Here is a 25,402-nt window from a genome sequence, read left to right as displayed (position 1 = left end):
CCTGATATATTTTGACTCATAACTATTTGCTTTTCTTTACCATATTTTAGAAAACTAAGTGCTGTGTCTCTCATGAAATGGTGCTTATGAATGTATGCTCCAACTGAGACTTTTAATTATCACTAGTGAATTACTGTGAATCAGCCTCATGTGGGGGCAAAAAAGTAATGAAATGCTCTTTGTAAATAGATATTCCAAAGCACTCCTTCAATATTTTTTACCTGAGCAGGTAGCCAAACCATCCTGCAGGCTCCCTCTTTCCCTTCATCCTCTACACCCTGTATCATGACCGTATACAGTTCCATCGGCGAAGTGTCTGTCTTCACATCTAGGCTCTGATGGAGGAGGTAGATCAGCAAGACAGGAGACAACGCTGGGATGGGTCAGGTTACCTCTTGGGATTCTGGAAGCTTTGCCACATGTCAGTTTACAAAACCAATAAAGTGTTTATTGTTGGTGGGGGAAAAGTATCAGTCTTTTTTCCTCTTCATTTGGCAAATGTGTAAATGTTATCTTCACATAAATTAGCCAAATACAACACTTCAGCGTGCCAACAGGAGTACTTTCTGAAATGAATTTGCCTAAAAGGTGGCACAGGTCATGGGACTCACATAAACACCCTCTGTGAAGCACGTGCTTTTGTCCGGGATCTTGTGCTCCTGTCTCAAGTGCTGTGGTGCAGCCTGGGGAGGTTCCGTCTCTTGGGAAATTTCATGCAGGGTCCATGATGGATCTCATAATAGACTCTAATGATATCTTCAAATCTTGTCCTGGTTTCTCTATCAAGGAAATAATTTCTTTAAAAGCAGCTTGACCCTCGTTTTGTTTTGTTTTGTTTTGTTTTGTTTCCCCCACTCGGTTAAAAAGTTTAGTCAAGAACAATTTCTTTATATAACAACAAGAAATATGGGGCCTGGGGCTGAGAGTCTTGGGGCAGAATCAGGGTGGTTTTTTCCAGCAGATACTAGTAATGTGAATAATCGCTTGGGCATCCTTGGCACTAGGTCTTAAAAGCCCACTATTCAGAACAGCTTGGCTCTCTTTTGCAATCAGTGGTCTTACCACCTTTGTATTTATCCCCTTCTTGCTCTGTTACTTTTATTTGGGTAAGTGCGGACACACTTTCAATCTTTCAGGATAAGAAACCAGCCACAAATGTCATCTTTATTGAAAAAGCCCTCCGAGGTCAGGTAGTCACTGGGTCAAGCCAGAGGCTTTCTGGAATCAGTAGGAGAGGCAGAATGAGAGGCTCTCCTTACGGAGAGATAAGTGTAGTAGAACAGACTCTGAAAACCAGGAGCAGTGTGGAACATCTGGGGGCTCCCTTGGCATGTCAGCCCTGTGGGCCCGTCAGGGCACAATGCTCCGAGTTCAGGTTTTGGCCTCCACAGGCAGGGCCTAAGCTGGAAGGCAAACGTGTTCAGTGAGAAACCTGGGCAACCTGACTTTGACAGGGAGCAGCTTCCTTGCTTTAAATAACCCAGGAGCCAAGAGTAGCTAATAAGATGGGTAATTAAACCCAGGAAATTTTAGAACCTGGAATCTTGTGATTTGAATATCCATTTGGCTAGACCTTTTGCTGTTGTGACCTCGGATGAAATGAATCAGGAGTGGCCCAAGCACTGTCGGGTCATTCTGTGGCACTTTTCTGAAGTGTGAAGTTGTTTTGTTTTGTTTCTAGTGTTTATCACTTATACACCTATATAATTCCATGTTGCTTTCTTTAGATTCTCTCTCTGTATATATGCACTTGTCCATGTTTGAATGCATGAACTGTTGAACTTCTGAAAACTTATTTGTTTGTACTGTTGATGTTTAGAGGCTGGTCCCTTGTTACCTGTGACTGTGACTCATGGCTTTGTGCTTGCTGTGCATGCAGCACCACATATATATGTTACCAATGCAGTGATAGTGTCAGTTAGGAAAGAAGTCACTCATAAGCCACCATCCTCACCAATGCACTCTCTTCACTGTGTGTGTGTGTGTGTGTGTGTGTGTGTGTGTGTGTGTGTAACTCACGACCTGTGATCAAGACCTGAACTGAGATCAAGAGTCAGACACTTAACCAACTGAACCACCCAAGGCGCCCCAGAACTCTCTTCGTTTTCCATTCCCCTATCTGCGTTTGGCCAAATGATAATGAAATTTTAATAGAATTGTAATACTAGGAAAAATTAATATATGTTTTTGAATTTAATGTGTTGTCTAAACACTTTTCTTTGTTGCTCTGCGGTATATGATTTTTAACGGCTATGTTGAGAAAGCTAACACATCACACATCATTTACAGAGCAGCCCCCCGCTGTAGTTGGAATCATGTCATCTCAGTGATTTTGCTTTAGTGTGGTAGTAAACACCCTAACTCTTCTTCCTTCTATAATTTTTCGTTAGGATAATTCCTGAGGCTAGAAATACCTGGTCAGATGGTATAAAAGATTTCCTGTCTTCTTAAAACACCTTAGCAGTGTGCTTCCCCAAGGGCCTGTGCCAATTTCTGTTAGTTGGTGCCTTTTAAATAGTCAAGGTGTCTCTTTACAGACCAGTAATAAAGTGTCCCATATTCCTATTAACATTCAAACTCAGTGCTAGGTTAGACCTCTGACGTACGGTCTCAGCTGGAAATTGCATCCATCAGCTGCTGCTGGCCTCAGCCCGCAGGTCCCTTCTCTGGCATCATCAGCTGGAGCCCGGGAGGGTCTGGTCTGCCCTTTGGACCTAAGGTCTTTCTTGTTTGCCTGTCCCATAGGCTTCCCGTGGCATTCTCTGGGCCCTCATATAGGGTGGAGAATATATGTGTTTGTGCCGTGGGGCCTAAAGTTGTCACAGTCGAAAACCCTTAGAGTGAATTATTAAATCTAAACCAGAGCCTGTTGGCTTCTTGTGCTTGACTTGGAGTCTGTCCCGTTATGGTAGTTTTTACAAAACACTTCTGAATAAGAAATAAATTCCAAATCTCTTTTTCCCCCTGCTCCTGCCAAACTCCACCAGGAAACAGAATCTCGTTATTTCAGTTAGAATATATTAATACTGACCCTCTCCAGCACTTGGGGCTTTTCAGGTTAGGCTCACACGGCTTCTATTTTTACTCTAGTCTAAACTGTGGTCATATGGATAACAAAATAAATACTGGAATATTCTAGTTTGGGAGGGGGAGAGGCAGCAATGCTTATAATAACATGGCTACAAACCTCTTGCTTTCCTCTGTTTGATATTCCAAAAAAGGAAGAAAGCACAACTTGGAGCACATCTGTAAGTAATGAACATTTTCCTTTTGTGTGTCATGCATATTCAACATAATCCCACTCAAAAAGTCCCAGGCACTGCTTTAATATACATTGCTTCGCGGAGCCATATTTTTGTTGCCAACGAATTTAATTCAGGGCAAAGGTTCTTCGCTTCTCTCTCCGGATTAGGAATCTGAACCCTTTAGCACAAACAGAAGTAAGAATTGCTGGTGTGTGAATTAAAATAAAAACTTAAAAAAAAAGAATCAGTGTGTCCTGCTTCCCCCTGCCCTCCCCTGACTTGACTTCCTTGTTGCCTAAGAGGAAGACTGGTTTTTGTTTAGTATTAGCAATAAACCAATTTCAGGAAGAGTATTTTTTAAAAGACATGTTGATTGAATTTTGTAATTCAAATGTTTCAAAATTTAAAAGCTAGGAAATCAAACTGCTTTTGAACCACTTTCAGTTCTTTTCTTTTTTATTTTAACAAAGAAGAAAATTTCTAGCATTAAGTACACTATCTCAGTGTTACTTTTTAAGTGCTCTTCAGCCATTGAAATGTTCTCCAAAGACTAACACTGTCTCTGGCTCATTGGAGGCATCCTTAATGAGTTGGCACTTTCTTCTAAGGTCAACACTTACCTTTATAGCTTCTCCTCACAGTAGAAGGCTGAATTGCAGATTGCCCTTTTTAAAGAGACCAGGTAAGAGAACATTGATCTAGTTTTCCCAGATGTGAGGTAACCAGTTGACTTCGTTAGAAAGGATGGTTCTTTCCTTTCCCCAAATGGCTTTAAGCTTGGGTTCAGCCTTTCGGGGAACCTTTGGGTTCAGCTCTGACCTCTTCTACTCTGTTGAGCCTTTATTCTGTGTTGGTTCGTAGAGCACGATGCTAGGTCTGATAGAAGATGCGGAAAACAGCCCTGCCCTGATTCTTGGACCTCTTCAAGGAATGTGCATTCTAAGTGGTGAGATAAGATTCCCCCTCTGTATCCAACAGGAAGACCCCACCTTGGTGGTAATTCCAAATGAGTGGTTCAGACTTGAAGAACTGTAGGAATTCTGTCATCTGCCTCAGTTTGTGGCAAAAGGTTCATGGAACCAGTTGGATTTCTCTATATAGTTGCCTGTGATTTTACATTTAAAAAAAAATTTTTTTTAATTTGCCATTTTTATGAGCAGGCCTGACTAGTTCTCCTTTTCCTTCACACTTTATACCTACATGCGATTCTTCCTTCATGAAGCCTAACGATTTTTTTCAGAATTTGGATTTATTTTTCCTAATGTGTGCAAATAAATAATTTAGAGGCAGACCTTGTTTCATTGTGCTTTTTTGCGGGTATTGTGTTTTGTTTGTTTTTTACAAATTGAAGGTTTGAAACAATTTTCAAATTGTTTTTTACAAACTGAAAGTTTGCATCAAGCAAGTCTGTCAGCACCATTTTTCCAACAGCATTTGTTCACTTTGTGTCCCTGTCACATTTTGGTAATTCTTGCAATATTTCATACTTTTCATTATTATACTTGTTACAGTGATCAGTGATTACAACTTACTGAAAGCTTGGATGATGGTTAGCATTTTTTTTTAGCAATATTTTATAATTAAGTTACATAGATTGGTTTTTTTGGACATAATGCTATTGCAACTTAAACCAAACCTGCCATTTTTGAGGTATGCCTATAAATCCATTCCCCACTTCATGGAAGGTACCCTAAAGTGTTTCTTAAAATGCTTAGGGGCCCCTGGGTGGCTCAACTGGTTAAGCGTCCTACTCTTGATTTCAGATCAGGTTATAATCTCAGGGTCCTGAGAACCAGCCACACATTTGGCTCTCTGCTCAGCAGGGAGTCTGATTGTCTCCCTCCCCCTCTCTGCCTCTCCCCCTACTTGTGCACGCAAGCTCTCTCTCAAATAAATAAATAAATCTCAAAAAAAAAAAAGTATAACACTTTAGCTTTCTTAAGTAAAGAATTTATAAATTTTCTTTCATGTGTGACCTCACCTTTGACCTTGGCGTTTGTATGTATTTTATACAGGATGTTAGAGTAAGCCTAGAACATGATTAGGTACCAGGTAGTTAGTTGGCTGTAAACAAACCCTTAAAATAAGTGCTTGTAAATCCAACAGTGTTTGCTTATAAGCTTACAAAACAGGCAAATGTCACCTATTCAAGGACAACAGTATCTTTTTCCAACAATAAACATAGGGATCTTTTCTTCTGTTACCTCTTTGGTTTGGATGGGATACTTGATAGAGAGGAAGGTATTCCTGAAATGAATGAATGGCAATTGATGGTCATGACTCCAGGCATCCTTCATAGGGGGAACTTACAGGACATTAGGCAGAGAAGGAACTGTTAAGCTAGAACTCTTAACTCTTAACGTAGAATTTTTTTCCTATCTAGGATGCCAAGAATGCTAGTTCTGAAAGATGTTAAATAGATATCCTGGAGGGAGAATTTCCATGGCCAAAATGTGTAAGTGCTGGATCAGGCAGGTCAGTGTGACTCTATTGCACAATAGTTCTTCTCAGGACCACTATGGTGATTACATGTGAATCACAGGAAAAGCAGGCAGGGAGGTAGGCTCAGCACGGCCAGCACTCTCAGTGAGCCTACATTTTGAAGTTCAGACTTGGATATGAATTCTGCTCTCTACTTCTGAGCTGTATGTTTTTTGGGCAAGCCTCAGTTCCTCGGTCTGCAGTGGAGATTGTTGAGATGATTAAATGTGCCAGTGCTTACAAAACACTTAGCACAAAATGCCTGGCACATAATAAACACTTAGCAGTTAGCTACTGCTAATCCTTCTGAATCCCAGGCTGAATGGCTCTGATATCTTCACGTTCTGGGGAATTACATTGTAACAGAAAGAGCCCAGAATTAAGTGTCCAGAGTCTTGGGCTCAAATTTGAGCACCAACCAGACTGGATGATTTAAAGCTACTTTGCTCTGTTTCTTCACTTTTTGAAATAAATAGGTGATCTTGATGCCTATGATGTCCAGTCAAGCTCTAAGATTAATGTTCCTTTGGGCTCTACCTAAAAGCCAGAGTTGTCAAGTTCATCTGAAGGACACATGTATCATCTCTGAATGACGGTGTGGGAGAAAATTTTAGGTAATTATTATTCATTTACAGTGTATGTTAGCTAGTAACAAAAGAGTTTATTAAGTCATCTCTGGAAAGATAAGCTAAACTTACAGCCGGTCTGGCACTTTGTAATCACCATAAAAATTAATAGACATGTGAGTCCAAATCAGGACTAGATGTGCCTTTACCCTAAAACTAAGAGCATCATCCAGATGTTTGTTTTCTGTGATGTGATACAGAATGTAATATTAGGCCACATGAGTATTTTATTTTTATATCCAAAGGCTAATTTTCTGAAGGTCAGTTGCAGGGATGTCTGGTGTCCATAAATAGTTAGATTTTCTAATTTCTGACTTTGTTATTAACCTAAGTTGCAACCGTAAAGTGAATTTAACACCTGCTGCTTTGAGCTTTAATTACCTTGACCACTGTTCATCGCTTGCGCTAGTTTAAGGGAGTTAGAGGACATTCATCTAGTAGATAAGGCAGTGTATCTTCCAAGGAAGACCTCAGATTTCTAAATAACTGATTTCCACACTGGCAGTTTGAAACATAATATTTGTTCAAGGTAGGCTTTATCTATGTGAGAAAGTCCAATATGTAGATTTGTTCACTTGCTGTCTCACAAATAGACAGGTTGGTGATATTACTAAAACCAAGATCCGGGCACTGGTCTTTTATGCGTCGAATTAACATTTCTCTGTTCATTTACATTACAGATACCATATGAGTTTGGGCTAAATCATTCTCTCAGAATACTGGTTTTCATCATCCTCAAGCATGTAAGGCCTAGATCACCATGGCTTTCCTCAATTTCCCATCCTTAAAGGAGTGTATTTCCTCGTAATGGTCTTACATAAAGGAAATCAGTGTGACCAGGTCTCTTTGAGTTTGTCGGGGAGCCCGGGGTTGGGTAGAGGAAGGTGCGGCAGCCGACACTAGAAGTGCCGGTGAGACCATATGGTGAAAGCACTTCTTTCAAAGCTAAGGAATTTTTATTTCATCCTGCAGGTGACAGAGAACCAATAAAAGGTTTTTAGCTGGGAGTGATACGGTGACATTTAAGGATGGTCCCTCTGCAGAGAATGGAGTCAAACACAAAGACTTATTAGCCAGTGGCCAAGTAAGAAGGCCTTAATAGTTAATGGCCCAGGCCCAGTATGATACGGTTGCTGCAGTTTGGGGGCTTGAGAAGGAGGGAGGGAGTTAGGGTAGAAGCAGGTATGTATCTTGCCTGCCTTTGGGCATCGTGGGGATACAAAACTGAGTCAGTGGTGCATTCTCTGGGAAGAACTGCCTTCTCCTTGGAGGCAGTGTAGTGCTCCAGGTTCCGTGGCCGAAGGTGGTAAAGTGTCAGCCTCTATCTTGGTTTGCAGTAGCTTTTCCTCCTCACCGTACCTAGTGGCTTTCCACAGCTTCCCTTTGCTCTCCTGTATTCACGTCTTGCATCAGCCAAGGGGGAAAAGGTCTGAAAGCCCAGCTGTTTTTCTTTCAGCTCGTACTCTGAGCCCTGTTAGCTAACAGGATTGGCACAGCCTCACAGAAATGGTCAGTCCCACATTAAACCACCTCGTTGTGAAATCCTCCCGTTGGCCTGCCGCTCCGTGCTGCTGGGCTGTGCCTGTGTGAATTTTCTCCCCGTTCCCTTAGTCCAGTGGCTGTGTCTCACTGAGCAAGAGGGGGCTCAGGGTGAGTCCCAGGGTTCTCTGCTTAGCGAGGCCGCCCACATGTGCCTAGGTGTAAAAGCAGTCGTCTTGAGTCACCCCTTTCCATGGCTTTCGAGAGATGCACATCTTGCCCCAGGGGAGTGTTTGTGCAAATCCATTTTGCTCTCCAGGCATGTTGAGTGCAGAAATTCTCTCAGCCTGGAGTGCGGAGTCTCCACAAAAAGCACTTGTCATGTTTGGAAAGGTTTTTGTTGTTGTTGTTGTTGTTGTTTAAAGGAAAGACAAGGGAGGCATTCTTTGAGCATTATCTGCTACAGAGTGAAAAGGGCCCTGCTTGTTAGTAAATTGGACACTGTGGAAGGATTTTGGTAATTCCTCCTGACATCAGAGCAGGAGATAACTGTGGGTTTGATGTCACAATCATTTGCACGACACTGGAGGATGGAGGAGCCAAATACCTAGTGGTGCTCCAGCCTGTGAAACATCTCATCGGCCCCACAACCATGCTGGAGCCCTGTAGACCCCGAGGGGCCGAGGGCAAACCAGCTTCTCCAGACGCGCCCACACTTCTACCCCAGGTCCTGTAGCAGCTCAGGTGGGACAGCTTCCTCAGAGGGTTGTCCTGGGGAAGTCAGTTGCTTGTCAGGCGACCCAGTGTGGTTGAACTGTGAGGTGGCCAGAATTCCCTGGGAGACGTTTTCTTGGCCCCTCTGCCTGTCTGTTGTGACAGATGACAACTGGCTCACCTAATGAACAGAAATTCAGTTTACCCGTAGGGATTAAATATCTTCATGTTACCATGCCACCTCCAACTTCTTGGACAGAGCCAAGAGGAAAATGGAATCAATATTAAGAAAAGACAAATAGGTTTCTAATATGTTAAAAGATACTTTGACTTAGGTTTCAGACTCTGGGTTACTTAAGGAGATGTGATGCAACGTGTATGGGAGGTCTGGGGCAGACAATCTCCCAGGCTTAGAATGGAGAGATTTTAACTGTAGGAATCCTGGAGGTCCCGTGACATGTGTTAACTCTGAAACCTGAGTCAAAGGCCAATTTGTTTTAGGTAATCTCAACTGACAAATATTTATTGAGTACGCAGGCATTTTGAGAGAGGCAGGAAGTGTGTTGCCTTCAGCAAGTTGTACTCGGCGGAGGGGCAAGAGAAAGTACACATGAAACAATGAAAAATAACAGTAAGAGTTTAGGGCTTAAACTGTTCATAGGCTATAAAATCCAAAATCGCAGTGTATGACCACATCCAGGGACTGGGGTGGTCAGAGCCTGTTTCATAGGCAGGATTTGAGAGAAAGAATGAGAGGGAGCTCCAGATGACAGTCACAGGACAGAGGTTAACATAAGCCGGACGGAAAATTGCCTTACAGTGTGAGCCCCAACAGGCCAAGCAGCATTTACTGAGCACCTACTACATATATAATATATATACACACGCACCAGCTACTGTGATTGCGGGGAGCTGGGGTGGATTAAAGAGACGTGAGGTACAGTCCTTGCCCTCAGAGCGGTGGAGAGTCAGCTCGGGGCCAGTTAAGTTGATGGTAGAGTTGCACGACCATCCTGACATGGTTCACAAGCTTTGGGAATTACGGCTTTGGAAACCAGTATGATGCCCGACGGCCTCCGACTGCGGAGGTCAGCTCTGACCATTTTAGCAGAAAAATGCCACCACGCTCTTGGCTCAGGGTGGTCACTCGATGCCGGCCAGCCAGCCCACTGGAAAACGAGCCCCGAGGGTTTCAGTGCTCAGCGCGCCGGTGTGGCAAGCTCACACAAAAAAAGGAGTTCGCATACTCTTCTGTCGGTTGGCACTGAGGCCTGGTGGAGAACATGGGCTCAGGTTTACAAGGCTTCAGCTTCGCCAGGCAGCCGCTGAAACCCGAGAGAATAAAGTAGTGCTGTTAGGGAGGGCTGGACCTCGTCTGTCCTCCTAGGAAGGTTCCAGTCAAAGCGAGCGCTGGAACACAGAGTCTTATTTTAAGAGGAAATCTAACGAGAGCCAGAGTAGTAAGGGAAACATTTTTTATAATTCCCCTTAGGAGCAAACGTTGAATTTATTTAATATTTAAAAATAGGACAATAATGAGTGTTGCCTATTTCCAAACACAAATGTTGTTTAGAATCTGACCGTCTGCTTTTGTTTCTGGGTTTTCCTGAGATACTGGCGGGAAAATACCAATTTACTAAAACCATTTTATAAAAAAATGACACATCTACTCTGCCTCCAATTCATGTGAATTACTCTTATGGCCAGGATGAGGTTGAATTTTAATACAAAAACGCTTACTGAAGAGCAAAGAAGCTGTAGAGCTGGCGTACTTTGCGAATGATCCCTCTCCATGTGAAGTGTGTGATTTGCTGGTTCCAAGTGCCAGTAATATAAAAAGAATGTGCTCGTGTGGCTTTATCTGCATTTGTCATTACAGCTCTGCTAAGCCAGTGAATCCTAGGTGGGCTTTGGCTCTTGTCAGAGGAGCCCCCTGGGGACTGCTGCCTGCAGGGTGCCCTCCCTTCCTGGCGTCTGCACAGGTCTGGGCTGCCCGAACACCTGGGGAGCTCTCGGCCACAGTGACAAAGATCTGAGTGTGGCCAGGCCTGCAGACATTTGGTGGGCCTTGATGGCTCCCTGGGTGATGATTTGGTCTAAGTGTGGTAAAACCATTGTATTCGTCCCCAAGAAAGTCTTAAATAATCTGAGTGTTTGGTACTTCTCCAGTAAGGGAGCCTCACAATGACTTTGTGACAGAGGGAATGCCTGAGCTGGCTTATAACTAACCCTGGGACCACCGAAACTTAGACAGGTTCAGTGGAGTATAACGAAATAAGCCCCTGATAGGTGCTTAGGTCTCTGAGCTGTTTCGTTCTCCTGGATTAGGCTACTGAGGCTTCCCTTGGGGGGCAGGGGGTTTGCCTATGGTCAGCCTGTGACTTAATCCACGTTAGCAGGATGTCCCGAGGAAGGGGAGAGCTGGAAATGTGGGTTCAAAGGACTGGAGGAAAGAGGAGTAGTCACCTTGGGGTAAACCTGAACAGTAAACTAAATGAGCAGGTTTCTTGATCTCTCACCATCCTGAACCCCTTCTTGTTCTTTCCTCAGAGAGCAGAGCTGACATCTGATAAAGACATGTACCTCGACAATAGCTCCATTGAAGAAGCTTCGGGAGTGTATCCTATTGATGATGATGACTATGCTTCTGCCTCAGGCTCGGGTAAGGCCATCTACTTCCATGAGCACCTCTGTTCTCCATGCTTTTGCGCATGCGCGCGCACACACACACACCCCCACCCACCCACCCACCCACCCCTACTGGAGCTTATTTCAAGGAGACAGGCAGGATGCACAGTGGTTAAGGACACACTTTGGAGTCAGAATGCCTGGATGCACATTCTAGCTAAGCTGTGAGATCTTGGGAATGTGTTTGACTTGGCTGAGTCTCCGTTTCTTCCTTCATAAAATGGAAAGTAATAATAATCTCTGTCACCCAGGTTGTTGCAAGGCTCCAAGGGGTTAAAACATCTATAGCTCTTAGAGTTTGGTGCTTGGCAAGTAGTCAGTGTTGGGTTAACATTGGTTTTAATTTTATTATGAAGGCTTTCAGAGTGATAAAAGTGGGAAGCCACCCTGAAAGAAGTCCCTCAGACACCAGTCTGATGAAGCCACCAACCCTACGTTCTAGATTATGGGTGGAAGCAAAAAGAGTTGTGCCTTCCTACTCAAGAGTAGGAGGGAGAATGTATCAGCCAAGCAAAATGATGGTACAGTGATATCCTCACTCCCCTAGTATATCTGTAACCTATGATCTCAGTAATGCTGAGTCCTTCATTAGCTCATTATTCTGCAGGATGGCAATTTAGGCTGGGCTGACTGGACCCCCTCGTGTGGCCGTGGTCAGCTAGAGTCTGGGCAGCTTTACTGATTTTGGTTGGGCTCTGTCCCAGCTTTGGGGCAAACTTGGCTCTGGTCTACACAGTCTCTCCTCCTCCAGTGGGCCAGCCATTTGTTGAAAGGAGGATGCAGAGACCCCAAGAGAGCAAGTGGAAGTGTGCAAAGCCTCTTGCACGCTAGGCTGAGAATTGGCACAGCATCCCTACCACATTTGACTAGTCAAAAGCAGGTCCTAGGCCAGCCCAGCCTCCAAGTCTGAATGAAAGGATGTGCACAGTCACATTACAGAGGACGTGGATACAAGGCCGGGGGAGTAAAGGATTCTGGCAGTTTTGCAATCTACCATATGTGGAAAATGTTTCACCTGTACCAGGAATGGCCCCCCAAGAAGCTGGAAAGGAAGAAGAACTTGTGCATATATTCAGCGAATAATCAAGTCAGGAATTTGTGGTCAGCAGTACGCTAGGAAAGTCTTATCCAGGGCCTTTCTTGCTTGGAGTTTTCACTGTAGATTGAACAGATGGTCAAAGTTATGCTGAATGTAGATGTGTGAAATCAGACTGGACCGGGCTTCAGAATGACCCAGAACAGACTAAAATCAATTGTTGAGGTCTACCTGTATAGGAGTGAGTGTTTTAAGTTGGAAAACAGCAAGTCTGAGAAAGATGAGAGCGATGGTGGCTGACCTAGTAACAATGAGCTTACAGTGCAATATGAATGTAAAAATAGCCCTAGTTATTCTTGGGGAAGTGATATATACCACACATGCCACATGAGTGTGGAAAGAGTTGTTCTTCATAGCCCGCAACACTATTAATATCTTTCACTCCTGGCACCTCTTTTTTTTCCTTTGGCACCTCAAGAGTGCTTTGTAACTATCTTCAAAATGTCCCAAGAGATAATATGGACCCCTTTTCTTCCCATTTCGTAGATCTTAGAATCCAAGAGTCGTTAGATCTGTAGATGTTGTCCAAGTCATTTTCTTGAGTTATGCCAAGATTGTCCTGAAGTTTAATATAAAGAAAGCAGGTACATAGTCCTGCTTCTCTGTACCCGTGCAGGTGAAAGGAGTCTGGAGTGGGTCATTTGAAATCCAGAGCACACTAATCAGATAGATAGAGCTAAGCCTTCAGTGTGGATCCATACTGCTTTTGCGATGGCTCCAGCCCTGGGCAGAACATTGCTGCAAAGAAGTGCATCATTCTAGACTTTGGAGACCCCTTGGCACTGTGTAAAGGTATATCGATTTACAGCTTAAAGGTAGTAGAAGTTGTAACTAGAATTCGTAAAGCCCATACAGTGTGCCAGGCACTGTTCCTATACTTCCACCATCTCTATAAGGACAGGTTGTTACCATCTCCAGTTTTCACATGGGAAAGTCCAAGGCACGGAGAGATTGAGTAACTTGCCTCCGACGATACTATCGGAGCATAAAAGAGCTGGGGTGAGGGCTGGGGAGTCGGACTTGAGGTGTGTTCCTTTTTGCTCCTTTGTTGACCTGCCTCCTGTGTCATAATATGTCACTCTAGAATCAGGGTGCCCTGCCTAGCTGATGCCCGGTCCCAGCTGGAAACTGGGATGCCCCAGGGTTTTGGTCAGTGTTCCCTCTGTCCTCACTCCGCTTAGCTACCTAGTGGAAAAGCAAATGGACCAGAGGAAAATGGCCAGGGGCCTAGAGGGTACTTTCCCGGTGAGGAGATGGGGCCATGCTATTTGTGTGGACTCAAGAATGGACATTAATGAATATGAACACTCCAGGCATTCACTGAATGCCACACATCATGCCATGTTCTTATAGGGCAGAGAGATGAGAAGGGCTTGGTCCCTGTCTTCAAGGAACCAAGAGACAGAGAAATGCAGAAATGAGAAAAAATAATTGTACCACCATGTCATGAGTGACATAATATGGTGAAGTGCTGTACAACAAAAATTTGAGAGTGAAATGTAGAGTTCTGGTTAAAAATGGTAGATGGAACACACATGCTTTCCAATGCCCAACTAAGCTGTCAATAAAGGTATTGTTCTTAAACTCACAAGGACACCTAAAACAGTAGAGGAGACCAAAGCCATGATGTTTTGAAGGCTGGGAAGTAGATAGTCTTGTAGTGGAGAGAGGGGATGACATTGATCCTGAGCAAGATGACGTGAGCAGCAGTTTCCCAGGTGGAAACAGGCTCTGGGGTGGGATGTCTCAGGCCAGGGGAAACAATGAGAAGCTCACAAGTCAGGGATGCCGGAGATGTGATCCAGGGGGCTCCCAGGTCTCTTGTTTGGGCAAGGGGGGGACCATCTATTTGAATAAAGATGATGACAAATACAGTAGAAGAACCACCCGAGGCAGATCACTCCCCTGTCTCTGATGGAAGTCTAGCTTGAGGGAATTTTCGACCTTACAAAAATCTCCCCTCTCTCACAACAGATCCCCCTACTTCGGTGATTCATATTTGTAACTGGTATGAATGAAGGGGTCTTGAGAGCCCTTAATGGAAAATTTTCATTTGGCATTGGCAAAAATCTTTTGTAAGGAAATGATTCATTGTAGGAATAAATCAAGCATATTATATGTAAGACTTTGATAGAAAATCAGGGGGGCTGATATAAAAGAGCAGTGTGTTTCTGGAGCCATCATTATTTGTGACATATTTACATATACTGTTTTGTGTGTACAGTGCTTTCTAATATCTATCATATGCAGACCTCGGAGAATTCATTATCACCATTTTACAGGTGAAGACACTAAGGCTCAGGCATTCCTCACCCAAGGTCACACAGCTAAATAGGCCAGAACCAGTACTAGGTTTGTTTTTAATGCCAAATCCCGTATTTATTTCACATATACCCTACCGTTTCTTCCCCGTATGATGAGTGTATGTGCTCAAGTTAAAGGAGACAGTTGATAGAATAAAATATTTTAAAATGTGACATTAAACAAAAACAAGAGCTCTTGCCCTGTCTCTAGCACGTTACCTTTTCTGAACTGCTTGTTACGTGACCGTGCTTCTGTGAGGAACTTGGAGGTGTTCGTTACTCGTTCCTGTCTGAGGAAGCGGGTTAGTTTGAGGTACAGAGTTTTGAGTTTATTTGAGTTGTTACACATTTGACAAGTGATCACCTCAAAAAGAATGTTGCATTTGAATGTCAGAAATTCTCAAATGCTATTCTGGTCAAAAGGCAAAGACAAAACAAAATAGTGCCCAGGTGGCAGTTAGTGGTTAGTCACTCTTTGAACAAACACTGGATCAGAGCCTGTATGTGCTGGGGAGTCTCAGAGAGCAAACCAGAGGCTCCAGAGAGGCTGGAGCCTTATGGAGTTTCCAGTCTCGTGTGTGGTGGTGGTGAGCTGGGGTGGGGGGAGGGGGGGACTTCAATCAATAGCCTACAAATAAACACATGATTACAAATCTGTGGTAAATGTACTTAGGCTAAGAAAGGTAGTACTAAAAAGCCATTTAACAGAGGGCTCTGACATAATATGGAAGGGAGGATGAGATGGGGAATGACCGTTGTGCTGAGGTCTGGAGGTGAATTAGGAATTAGCCAGGTGAGGGCTTCTGGCAGGACATCAGGGGACAGATAAGAGGGGAAAATGATGCTCAAGAAAGCTGGGAAGGTGGTTCAGGGCTGAACCATGTAGGGCTGGGCTGAGACATTTTCTGTTTATCTCAGGAGCAGTGGGGTACCATTGTAATGGTTTTAAATAGGAGGATGATGGGGTCACAGCTGGTTTGTGGGCAGTGAACTGAGAGGGGGCTCTCAGGAAGAAGGCAGGTCTGGTGGCTTGTGGACAGATTATGGTGGTCTGGATGAGGCTGGTGGCCCTGGAACTGTGGAAAGGGTGTTAGAGCGAAGACCTATTAAAGTAAAATCAGAACTGAGGTGATGGATTCAAGGTGGGGGTAAGGAAGAAGTCAGGTTGTGATTTATAGGAATGGAAGGTTCTGTTCTCTGCCAGGTAACACAGGACGACAACCAGGTTTGTAGGTGGACAGGAAGGGAGATCGTGAGCTCTGTTTTGAACATGTGAGAGGTGCGTGGTACCTTTGAGTCCTTTGAGTGAGAATGCCAAGCCGGCCAGTGGATATGTAGGTCTCAATTTCAGAGGAGTGGTTAAGCTAATGATATAAATATAGGTTTCTTTTGTATTTAGATGGTAATTGAAGCCAGGAGTGTAGGCGAGGGAGAAAAGGTAGAGTAAGCAGCAGCCTAGGGCAGAACCTTAAGGAACTCTGATATTTTTGCGTCCAGGTCGAAAGAGAATGAGCCTACAAAGGAGAGAAGTAGCCCAAGAGGTGAGGGGGAAAACTGGGAAGTCAAAGTGCTAGAAGCCCAAAGATAGTATATGGAGAAGGAGATGATCATTGGCCAGTGTCCAGTGGTGTGAGGAGGTTCCTCCTTTGGATGACGACCACTCTGGAAAACGCCTTTGGCTACGGCACTGTGGAGGACGTTGGTGACCTCATTAACTAACGTCACCGATAGCGTGGTGACCGGGGAAATCTGACTAGAGGCAGGCCAGCAGAGTGCATTGCTGGTGAGGACCCACCAGGCCACTGGAAAAGTCTGGCTATAAAAGAGAGGAGAGAGGGGGCAGTAGATCCCCTCAGAGAAGGAAGGGTCTGCTGTGGGAGAGTCTGCCTTTCTTGTTGTGTCATGTTTTAAAATGGGAAGTGTGGCATGTTTCAGCATAGGAAAGGAAGAAATCTTGTAAGCAGGAGAGATTTGAGCATGGAAGTGAAAGAAGGGGTCCTTGAGAGCGTTGAGGATAATATTACAGAAAATGCCCGGCTGCCCACAGATCCACTCTGAAATCCCCTCATCGTGTGAAAACTGCGGGAAGGTTAGTGTGGGGTTCTTGGGGAGCAGGTAGTTTGAAAGCACCTGGCTCTGTCAGCGTCCACCCCGCACAGCGCCCTCTGCTCATAGAGAAACCTGTGTTGGGATTCCTGTGCTCAGCTCACCTTTGCTTGTTTTTTTCCCCCCCAGGAGCTGATGAGGACATAGAGAGCCCAGAGCTGACAACATCCCGACCACTTCCAAAGATAGGGTTCACTAGTGCTGTTCCAAAAGTGGAAACCACGACACTGAAGATACAGAACAAGATACCTGCTCAGACGAAGGTGTGTTTGTTTTGCATTGCGTTAGCGGGTCCTCGTAAATGCTTTTTAAAATTGCACAGATTGTTCCTTTTGAGAAGCCCCCTTCAAAAATGATGTGAGTTCACATGGTCTTCTCATTATATTGCTGTAAATGGCTCTTCCTTACTCTTTGGATCATTTTGACATTTACCCACCTACTACTTTTCTGTTCTTAAATAGAGACTGTTTTTCAGAGCAGTTTTAGGTTCACGGCAAAACTGAGGGGGAAGTCCAGAGAGCTCCCATAGGCCCCCTGCTCCCACACGTGCACAGCCTCCCCTCTGTCAGCATCCGCACGTTGTGGTACGTTTGTTACAACCGATGAAGGTACACTGACACGTTATTATTACCCAGAGTCCATAGTCCCCCTTAGGGCTCGCTCATGGTGCTGTACATCCTGTGGGTTCTGACGAATGTACGATGACATGTATCTGCCATTGTAGCCTCGTGCAGAGTATTTCCACTGCCCTAAAAGCCCTCCATGTGCTGCCTACTCATCTCTCCTGCCCCCCACCCCCAGCAAGTACTGATCTTTTTACTGTCCTCATAGTTTGGCTTTTCCAGAATGTCATACAATTAGAACCATACAGTATGTAGCCTTTTGAGATTGGCTTCTTTCTCTGAGCGATATTCATGTAAGGTTCTTCCACGTCTCTTCCTAGCTCGGTAGGTCATTCTTCCTACTACTTTTATCACCCAGACCTAGCTTCTATATGGATATCATTCACAGGATGCTTCTTCTCTAAGGATCTCACAGCCCAGTTAAGAAGCAAGATATTTTCTGTTTATTTGAGCTTCAGCCAAGAAAATTTGTTTTCATTTCATAAAGATTTTGTTCTGAGTTAAGACCATTGTGAACTTTACACGTGCTGGAACAGGTAATGGAATAAGGACACTCCAGGCACCTGTCTCATTATTTCTGAACGTTTCCTCAGGCCTATCATCAGTGGCCTACAGACTTTGGCCTCTAACAGTGATAATGATGCACGTGGTTACATCCCAATATAGTCATTTTGAGAGCTGAGTTGTTAAGAAATAAGGTCTTTGGATTTAGAACACAGCAAAACTACTAGCTAGTGAAAACTAGGAGACTGGTGATTTTGGCCTTATAATTATTATATTGTAGTTAGTTGACCACTCGCTACGGGGTAAGCTATTTAAGTTGGAAAATGCATATGAAAGTCTGAAGAAGGGGCACCTGGGTGGCTCAGTGCGTTAGGTGTCTGGCTAACGGTTTTGGCTCAGGTCATGATCTCTCCCTGGGATCGAGCCCTGCATCAGGCTCCATGCTCATCATGGAGTCTGCTTGTCCCTCTCCCTCTGCCCCTCCCCCTGCTCCATGCGCTCTCCCTCGCGCCCACCGTCCCAAATAAATAAAATCTTAAAAAAAAAAAAATGTCTGAAGATGGCCTAGGCTTTAAATCCTGCATCTGGTCAAATTTCTTAGCTCATCTGAGCCATTCCTCATGGGTCCTTGAGAAGAAGAAATGTGGGTGCATATAGAATGGCACCTGAGACTCAGGAAGCATTCTCTAAGCCTCCATTGAATTTGGTTAGAGCCGTAGAGACCAAGGCAATTCACCAAATGAGCGTGTGTAACTGCAGTAGTAGACGTTGTCCATGGTCCCAGGGTAGCAGGCTGCTTACGAAAACCTGGAAACACAAGTGTCCCTTTTGAGAGTTCACCCATCTGTTGGTCAGAAGTAAGATGCTGCCAAGTTTTTGTAGGAGACAGGATGCGGAAGGCTGCCTCCTGTCCATAGTGCCAGGTCTTCTCTGGAGGAAGAGGTGCCCCCCTGCAGCTAGGAACACATGGGGGCTTCCCACGCTTTTCTTTTCCTCCCCTTGTCAGAGTGCATTTGTTTTCCCCGCCCAGCCCCAAGGTGCCCCCAGGGCATGTGAAAGGGAAGGCAGGACATTTCTGCAGATGCGGAAGAGCCATGTTCAATCCTCTCCAGCCTGGAGTGCGCTCTGCAGGATTAAGATGGGGCAATTACTGTTGTGGCAGACTGACTTCCCAGGCCAGGTGATCGGAAAAAAGGAGGTCTCTGAACCCTGAGGCAGACGTACCTAGCATGTGGGGGCTCCATGCATGGTAGCTGCTCCATAAATGTATGAAGTTGAATGAATGGAAGAAGGATGGGAGAAGGGGAGAAATGAGAAGTAACTGGTGTGTGTTATTGATGGTAGGATGGGGAGAGGGTCCCTCAGAATGTGTGTGGCACAGTTATCCAGTGTGGCTGTTGAAAGATGCATTTGGCGTTACCACAGTTTTATTTGACCGCTTGTCATGACAGAATCTCTTGAAGTCAGTGACCATCAAGACCCGTTAGCTTGAGGCAGGAAATTCCACTTTGTCTTTCAGTGGTAAAGAGTTGTATCCTAAGCAAAACCTAATTTGAGAGTAGAGTTCTGGTCAGTTGACAGGAATGGATTGAAAATTGATTTAAATTTTTAAAAAATTGGCTTCAAGGAAGTGATTGTGTCAGACCTAGATAAAGAAGATAGATGTTTAGCAGATGAGCTCAGAAATTAAGAATCCCCAAACATTTTAACATATTTATATTCCTAGTATCATTTGTATTCAATGGAGTCCTCATTCATCTCTTCATGAGAGGTTTATTAAATGCTACTCATCATGTGTCAAACATTATTCTAGGTACTGATAATGATAATATTGATAGTGAATATTATTAATAAGTGACTTAATTTTCTATCTTATAGTTACATGGTGGTACAATTAAATTAAACATTGCCTCTAGGATATCTTTAACATAGACTGCTTTCAAATGGGTCTCTCAGTGGTATCAGTGTCACTGTTACAGATATCCTATCTAGTTTGTTGTAAATTTATGTGACAGAAATAAAAAGAACACAGTTGTTGGTTGAAGCAGAGCATTGCTCACAATCTTTTACTTCCAATACATTTCCACGGCATCCAAACAACCAGACATGGATGTGACAGATCTTTAAATGATTTCATTTAATCATCTGTGGTGCCTTTTTGTAATTTCATTTTGCACATATATACAAGAGTTGAGGTCTTTCAGATTAGCTCCATACTGTAGAAATAATTCTTCTTAGTCAAACCCCTGCTTCTATACAATAAAGCGTTTCAGTGTAAAGAATGAATGTTCCATCCAGAGCACCCAGAAGCTTGTGCACTGTGGGACTGTCCCTATTAGTGCATGGTGGCCCCAGCCCTGTGGAGACCTCCTGTCCCCACACCCACAGACCCCTGAAATGCAGATCCGAAGGTAAGTCAGAGGTAATTGTGTCAGGTCTCACAAATGATTATAGAGACTCAAAAAATCTGAGGGGAATTCATGAGATTTGTCATAATAATGTGTGGTTGGGGTTAATGCTCGCTGGAGCTGAGCTTCTGAGAGTTACCACCTTGGATTTGTGCTTTAGAATTGTGGAAAGCCCATGAACCTCAGAATGCCCTCCATTAAATGGAGGTAGACACCAAGGTGCAGGAAAGCGGCATGACTTGGTCAGGATCACACAGGAGCTATTTACAGAGCCCAGACCCCTGAAGTTCTAGTTCAGGGTTCGTTGAAGTTGTAAGAGTGAGTAGGGAGAGGGGAGCATTGCTGACTAAGTCTGGAGGGCTACTCCCCAGAGTTGGTAGCAGGAAGAGCCCTTGGAGAACACCTGGAGAGAAGGCCTGAAAGGAAGCTGTCATCACAGTGCCCCGGGTAGCAGAAAGTTTGAAGGGGTAAGGAGAATTGGGACCATGTTCTTGGGTTGGCGCAGCCAGAAGGAGCTGGAGCCTGAAGTCAGAGGAGTGGTGAGAAAACGGAGCTTATGAAGTGTCAACTAAAACAAGCTAACCATGTCATCTGGATTATCATGAACGCACTAAGCGGCCATCTTGCATCTACCTGCGATGGTGTTCTACTAAACCTTGGACAACGTGGCTCCATCCTAGGACTTGCCTGTTGGTATAAACATCACAATTATTTCCCAAACTCATTGTTGGAAAACAATAAACCTTGGAATATACTTCTGTTTTCTCTTTTTTCTAGCACATTAAAAAAGATCTTTATAATCTTTTCCCTTATCAGTCACCTGAAGAAATTGATAAAGAAAAAGTTCATCTCTCTGACTCAGAAAGGAAAATGGACCCAGCTGAAGATGATACAAATGTGTATACTGAGAAGCACTCAGACAATCTGTTTAAACGAACAGAAGTCCTGGCAGGTGAGTAGCCCAGTGGGGGCCTGGTGGGAGGGTCCTTAAATAGGCCTTGCTTGGCTAAGTGATATTCAGAGGTATAGGCCAAGCTTGCTGAATGTCAGTCACCTTCCTGCCTAGAGCAGTCTGAGGGCCTGTCTCATTCCAGAGTGAGAGACAAGAGTTAGGCAAATGTTCTTTATTTTCTCTCTGCTCCCTCATCCTACCGCTTGGTACAAGAAGAGGAAAGTTAGGACCTGAGTTGGTCTAGAACAACTGGGTGTGGGGGTATGGTGGGATGTGAAGCTCAATTCGTCCAGCTCCAAGTCATCCTGATACCAAAATAAACTTGAGAAGGAAAAGTCCTTTATGGGGGGAGGGCAGTTGACGCAAATAACGCCCAAGGCATTAAGGATGCTGTCTCTCATTGTAACTTATCTGATGAAAGCAGTCACCATTTGATTTTAAAGGGGAAGACGTGTGCGATTTAAGAACACTCAGTCCTTGAAAGGATAGTCCCAAAGCCAAGACTAGAAAGGACATTGGCTTGCTTTTCTTCATATTTACCCTCACAAAACTTAAGTCACTTATATCCTGTTTTGTGCCTTCACTGAAAAAGCAATTAGAAGATTAGACTAGGAAATGTGAGAAAATTAAAGAATTTTAAAGTAAGGAATTAGGTGAGGCCCCAGCCAGATTTTTCTTATTGAGGCTTTTGGCCGATATTATTAATTCTAATCAAAGAAAGTATTGTACCTTCCTCGGGAATGTCAGATTTGGGTAATTACCTGGTTGCCTCGTTGAATCCAGTTTTTAAGTGTTTGGGGGTTTTTCAAATGGAGCCTTTTAGAAAGGCGTAAATAGATGGGGCTCCACAAAGTTAATTTCTGCAACCCTTGAATCTCTCCTGAAAGTAATCTTCCTTTTGGCGTGTTTCAGCTGTCATTGCTGGCGGAGTTATCGGCTTTCTCTTTGCAATTTTCCTTATCCTGCTGTTGGTGTATCGCATGAGAAAGAAGGATGAAGGAAGTTACGACCTTGGAGAACGCAAACCATCCAGTGCTGCTTATCAGAAGGCACCTACTAAGGAGTTTTATGCGTGAAACTCCCACTTAGTGTCTCTATTTATGAGATCACTGAACTTTTAAAAATAAAGCTTTTGCATAGAATAATGAAGATCTTTGTTTTTTGTTTTTTGTTTTTTCATTAAAGAGCCGTTCTGGCCCTTTAGTGATAAAATCCCATTGTATTTAAAACTTTTCATGTATTTCTTTAGAACGACATAAAATTAAAATAACATCTGCAGTGTTCTGTGAATAGCAGTGGCAAAATATTATGTTATGAAAACCCTCTGTGTTCATGGAATCGGCTTAAACTTTTATGCGCAAATACAAAATGATTGTTTTTATCCTATGGTTCAAAGATGAAAGCTGTTTAATTTGTGTCCGCATGTCTCCGATTGACCTTACGAAGTTGGTCTTACTTTGTTAATTTATCTGTTGTTCCCTCTCCTCTGCTCGTCCCTCTTGTCCCCTTGAAAACAAAACAAAACTCTATGCCTTTTTGCAGCTGTTATGGTGCAATTTGTCTTTGGATAATTCAGATAATGGTAATTTAGTGTATATGTGATTTTCAAATATGTAAACTTTAACCTCCACTTTGTATAAATTTTTAAGTGTCAGACTATCCATTTTACACTTGCTTTGTTTTTCATTACCTGTAGCTTCAGGCAGATTTGCAACAGCAAATTAATGTGTAAAATTGGATTATTACCACAAAACTGTTCAGTCATAGCTATCTAATCAGATCTTCTTTTGGGAGGATTTGATGTGAGTTACTGACAAGCCTCAGCAAACCCAAAGATGCTAACAGTATTTTGAGAAGTTGCTGCAGATTCCTTTGGCCACTGTATTTGTTAATTTCTTGCAATTTGAAGGTACGAGTAGGGGTTTAAGGAAAAATCGGTTTTTGTTCTTAAAAATGCATTTAAGTTGTAAACGTCTTTTTAAGCCTTTGAAGTGCCTATGATTCTATGTAACTCGTTGCAGACTGGTGTTAATGAGTATATATAACAGTTTAAAAAAAAAGTTGGTATTTTATAAGCACAGACAATTCTAATGGTAACTTTTGTAGTCTTACGAATAGACATCAACTGTAATTTGGGAACATAAAAACTACTGAATAAATCATGTGGCCTAATATTGAAAATGTCACTGTTATAAATTTTGTACATTTTCGATCAAATGTACATCTCCCCTTTGCAAATGACCATCTGCTCTTGAGGATGATGTGGGTTTGATTTCTGAGTGTTCCGTAGTGTCTGTAAATCAAAACCAAAGAGCTCATTGATGAGGCTGTTTATTACCAGACTCACTTCTGAATTGGCCAGAGGAAATCTGAATGTATCCTCCTGCCTGTGTTTGGGGGTAGATATTGGAAGACTGCCAGGAGGGAATTGTGAAGTTGGCAACCTTTGTAGGCTAGCTGATGGCAACATTGAGAGGGATGCCTGCTTTTGCAAATAACTCTTGGGAGCATAAATTCCAAAGAACTGAAGGGGATTTTCCTGATGTCAGTATCTAAGGTTTTGTCCCGTAGACCGAATGATGACTGATGTACCTTGGAAACTCTGCTCCAAATCTCTCCTGAAGCTTCACTGAAGAACCAATAGGTGGAATGCCATAGTTCACACCGTAGGGAAGGAAAGCAGGGCTGGGTGGCTCTGTGCATTAAAAGGAGGGCCTCACTGCTGAGGATTGAAATTGCTGGAAAGCAGGAGTGCCTGAGGAGGAGATGGAAGTCTGAGGGTACCCTGCCTGGGTATTTCCTTCTAACAACATTCCCTTTTCTGTTTTCACCATAAATTTTGTTTTAATGTGTGAGCCGCCAAAGTAGGAAGAAGACCGCAAAAACAGCAACCCTTTCAATACATAATGTACTTTTAATAAAGTATGAATACTTCATTTAGAGAATGTTCCCTGGAATTGCCACATAACTCATTAAAAAAAAAATTTAAGCAGCACTCGGAACAGTGTTTACTTAAATTCTTAATGGCCTTAATTCTCAAATTCCTGTCCCATCACTTACAGAGTCAATCCACTTTAGAGTGATTAAAAGGAAGTTCTAGCACCTTCTAAAGTTGCACAATATCCCTCGATTACAGAGGTTAAGAATGTAGTGGGTATACCTCTAACTGTGCAAAGCATAGTGAAATTCAGTTCATAGAATTAACTGCTTGGAATATCCATGCCAAGAAAAGAAAGTTTCTGGCAAATATTTTGTCACTGCTGTAAAGCAAAATATTTGTTAAAGTGCCAAAATAAAGTCTGTCATGCTGAAAGTAAAAAAAAAAATCATTGTATAGACTGACATCCAGTTTTCTTCAACTGTGTTTTCTGCTTAGTTTGTTTTTTTTTTTTTTTTTAAGATGCAGTAAATAGTACTATAAGAAGTATTAGTAATGATTACCGAGTTCGGGAAAATTTTGGTAAAATATAAACATTAAAGCCAATGTGAAAATTTACTGTTTCCTTAACCAAATGTAAATGATTTCCTTTGTGTGAATATGGCTTTGTGTTTGAAAGACTTGCAGTATTCAAACTGCCCCATTTTCAGTGGGTGGGGAAAGTAGGATGAGCTTATGGGTGTGGCATTTTTAAGTTTTAGCTGCAGGTGCATGGTACCTGAAGTTCGGGATTAGGACCTGGTTAATAAAATTGAATTTAGGTTGGACAAGATAGCAGAAATTGCCATCCTACTCACATTAAAAGTTCACAGTTTCGGATCGAGTGTTTGGTGAAATGGTATTTTGGTAATCCTTTCTGCAAAGTAGACAAAAGATTCTTGCTTACTGAAGGTATCGTCTGTTTGTAGAGGGTCTAGGAGACTAAGCTAAATAAGTAGAACATAATTACCTTACTCTGGTTTCCCGAAGGAACCTGAATGTTCTGCAAAGGGTGTTGGGTCCTGCAAAAACAGGGGCAGTAAACAACAACTTCATGGTTTTTAAGAGTTTACTTCTTTAGTGTCCTAGAGATTTTGAAAACTTAGGGAAAGTTTTTAAGTGAGGAGCAAAAATATAAAACCTAAAAATATTGCAGGGTGAATTTTATGACCACCCCAATCATCTTTACAACTTCATTATAATTATGTAATGGTAGAAAAACTTTTTAATACATTTGGTTTTAAAAGGCAATGACTTTAA

At 43.1% G+C, this 25,402-nt stretch overlaps 1 protein-coding gene across 1 annotated transcript in view; it reads left to right on the top strand.

Annotated features, from left to right (window-relative positions):
• Window positions 1-22,370, top strand: part of SDC2 (syndecan 2) — a 94,176-nt gene extending 71,806 nt beyond the window's left edge. The window contains exons 2-5 of the mRNA XM_028112417.2: window positions 11,096-11,207; window positions 16,868-17,001; window positions 21,090-21,225; window positions 22,138-22,370. Coding sequence (XP_027968218.1) covers window positions 11,096-11,207; window positions 16,868-17,001; window positions 21,090-21,225; window positions 22,138-22,301 — 546 coding nt within the window. The 3' untranslated portion in view covers window positions 22,302-22,370. The remainder of the gene's footprint in view (window positions 1-11,095; window positions 11,208-16,867; window positions 17,002-21,089; window positions 21,226-22,137) is intronic.
• The last annotated feature ends 3,032 nt before the right edge of the window (window positions 22,371-25,402 follow it).

This window comes from Eumetopias jubatus, unplaced genomic scaffold (assembly GCF_037043125.1).
Source record: "Eumetopias jubatus isolate StellerSeaLion01/CBP00866 unplaced genomic scaffold, mEumJub1_p1.0 scaffold_4, whole genome shotgun sequence".
In the NCBI taxonomy this organism is placed as follows: Eukaryota; Metazoa; Chordata; class Mammalia; order Carnivora; family Otariidae; genus Eumetopias; species Eumetopias jubatus.
This window is presented reverse-complemented; position numbering and strand designations above follow the sequence as displayed.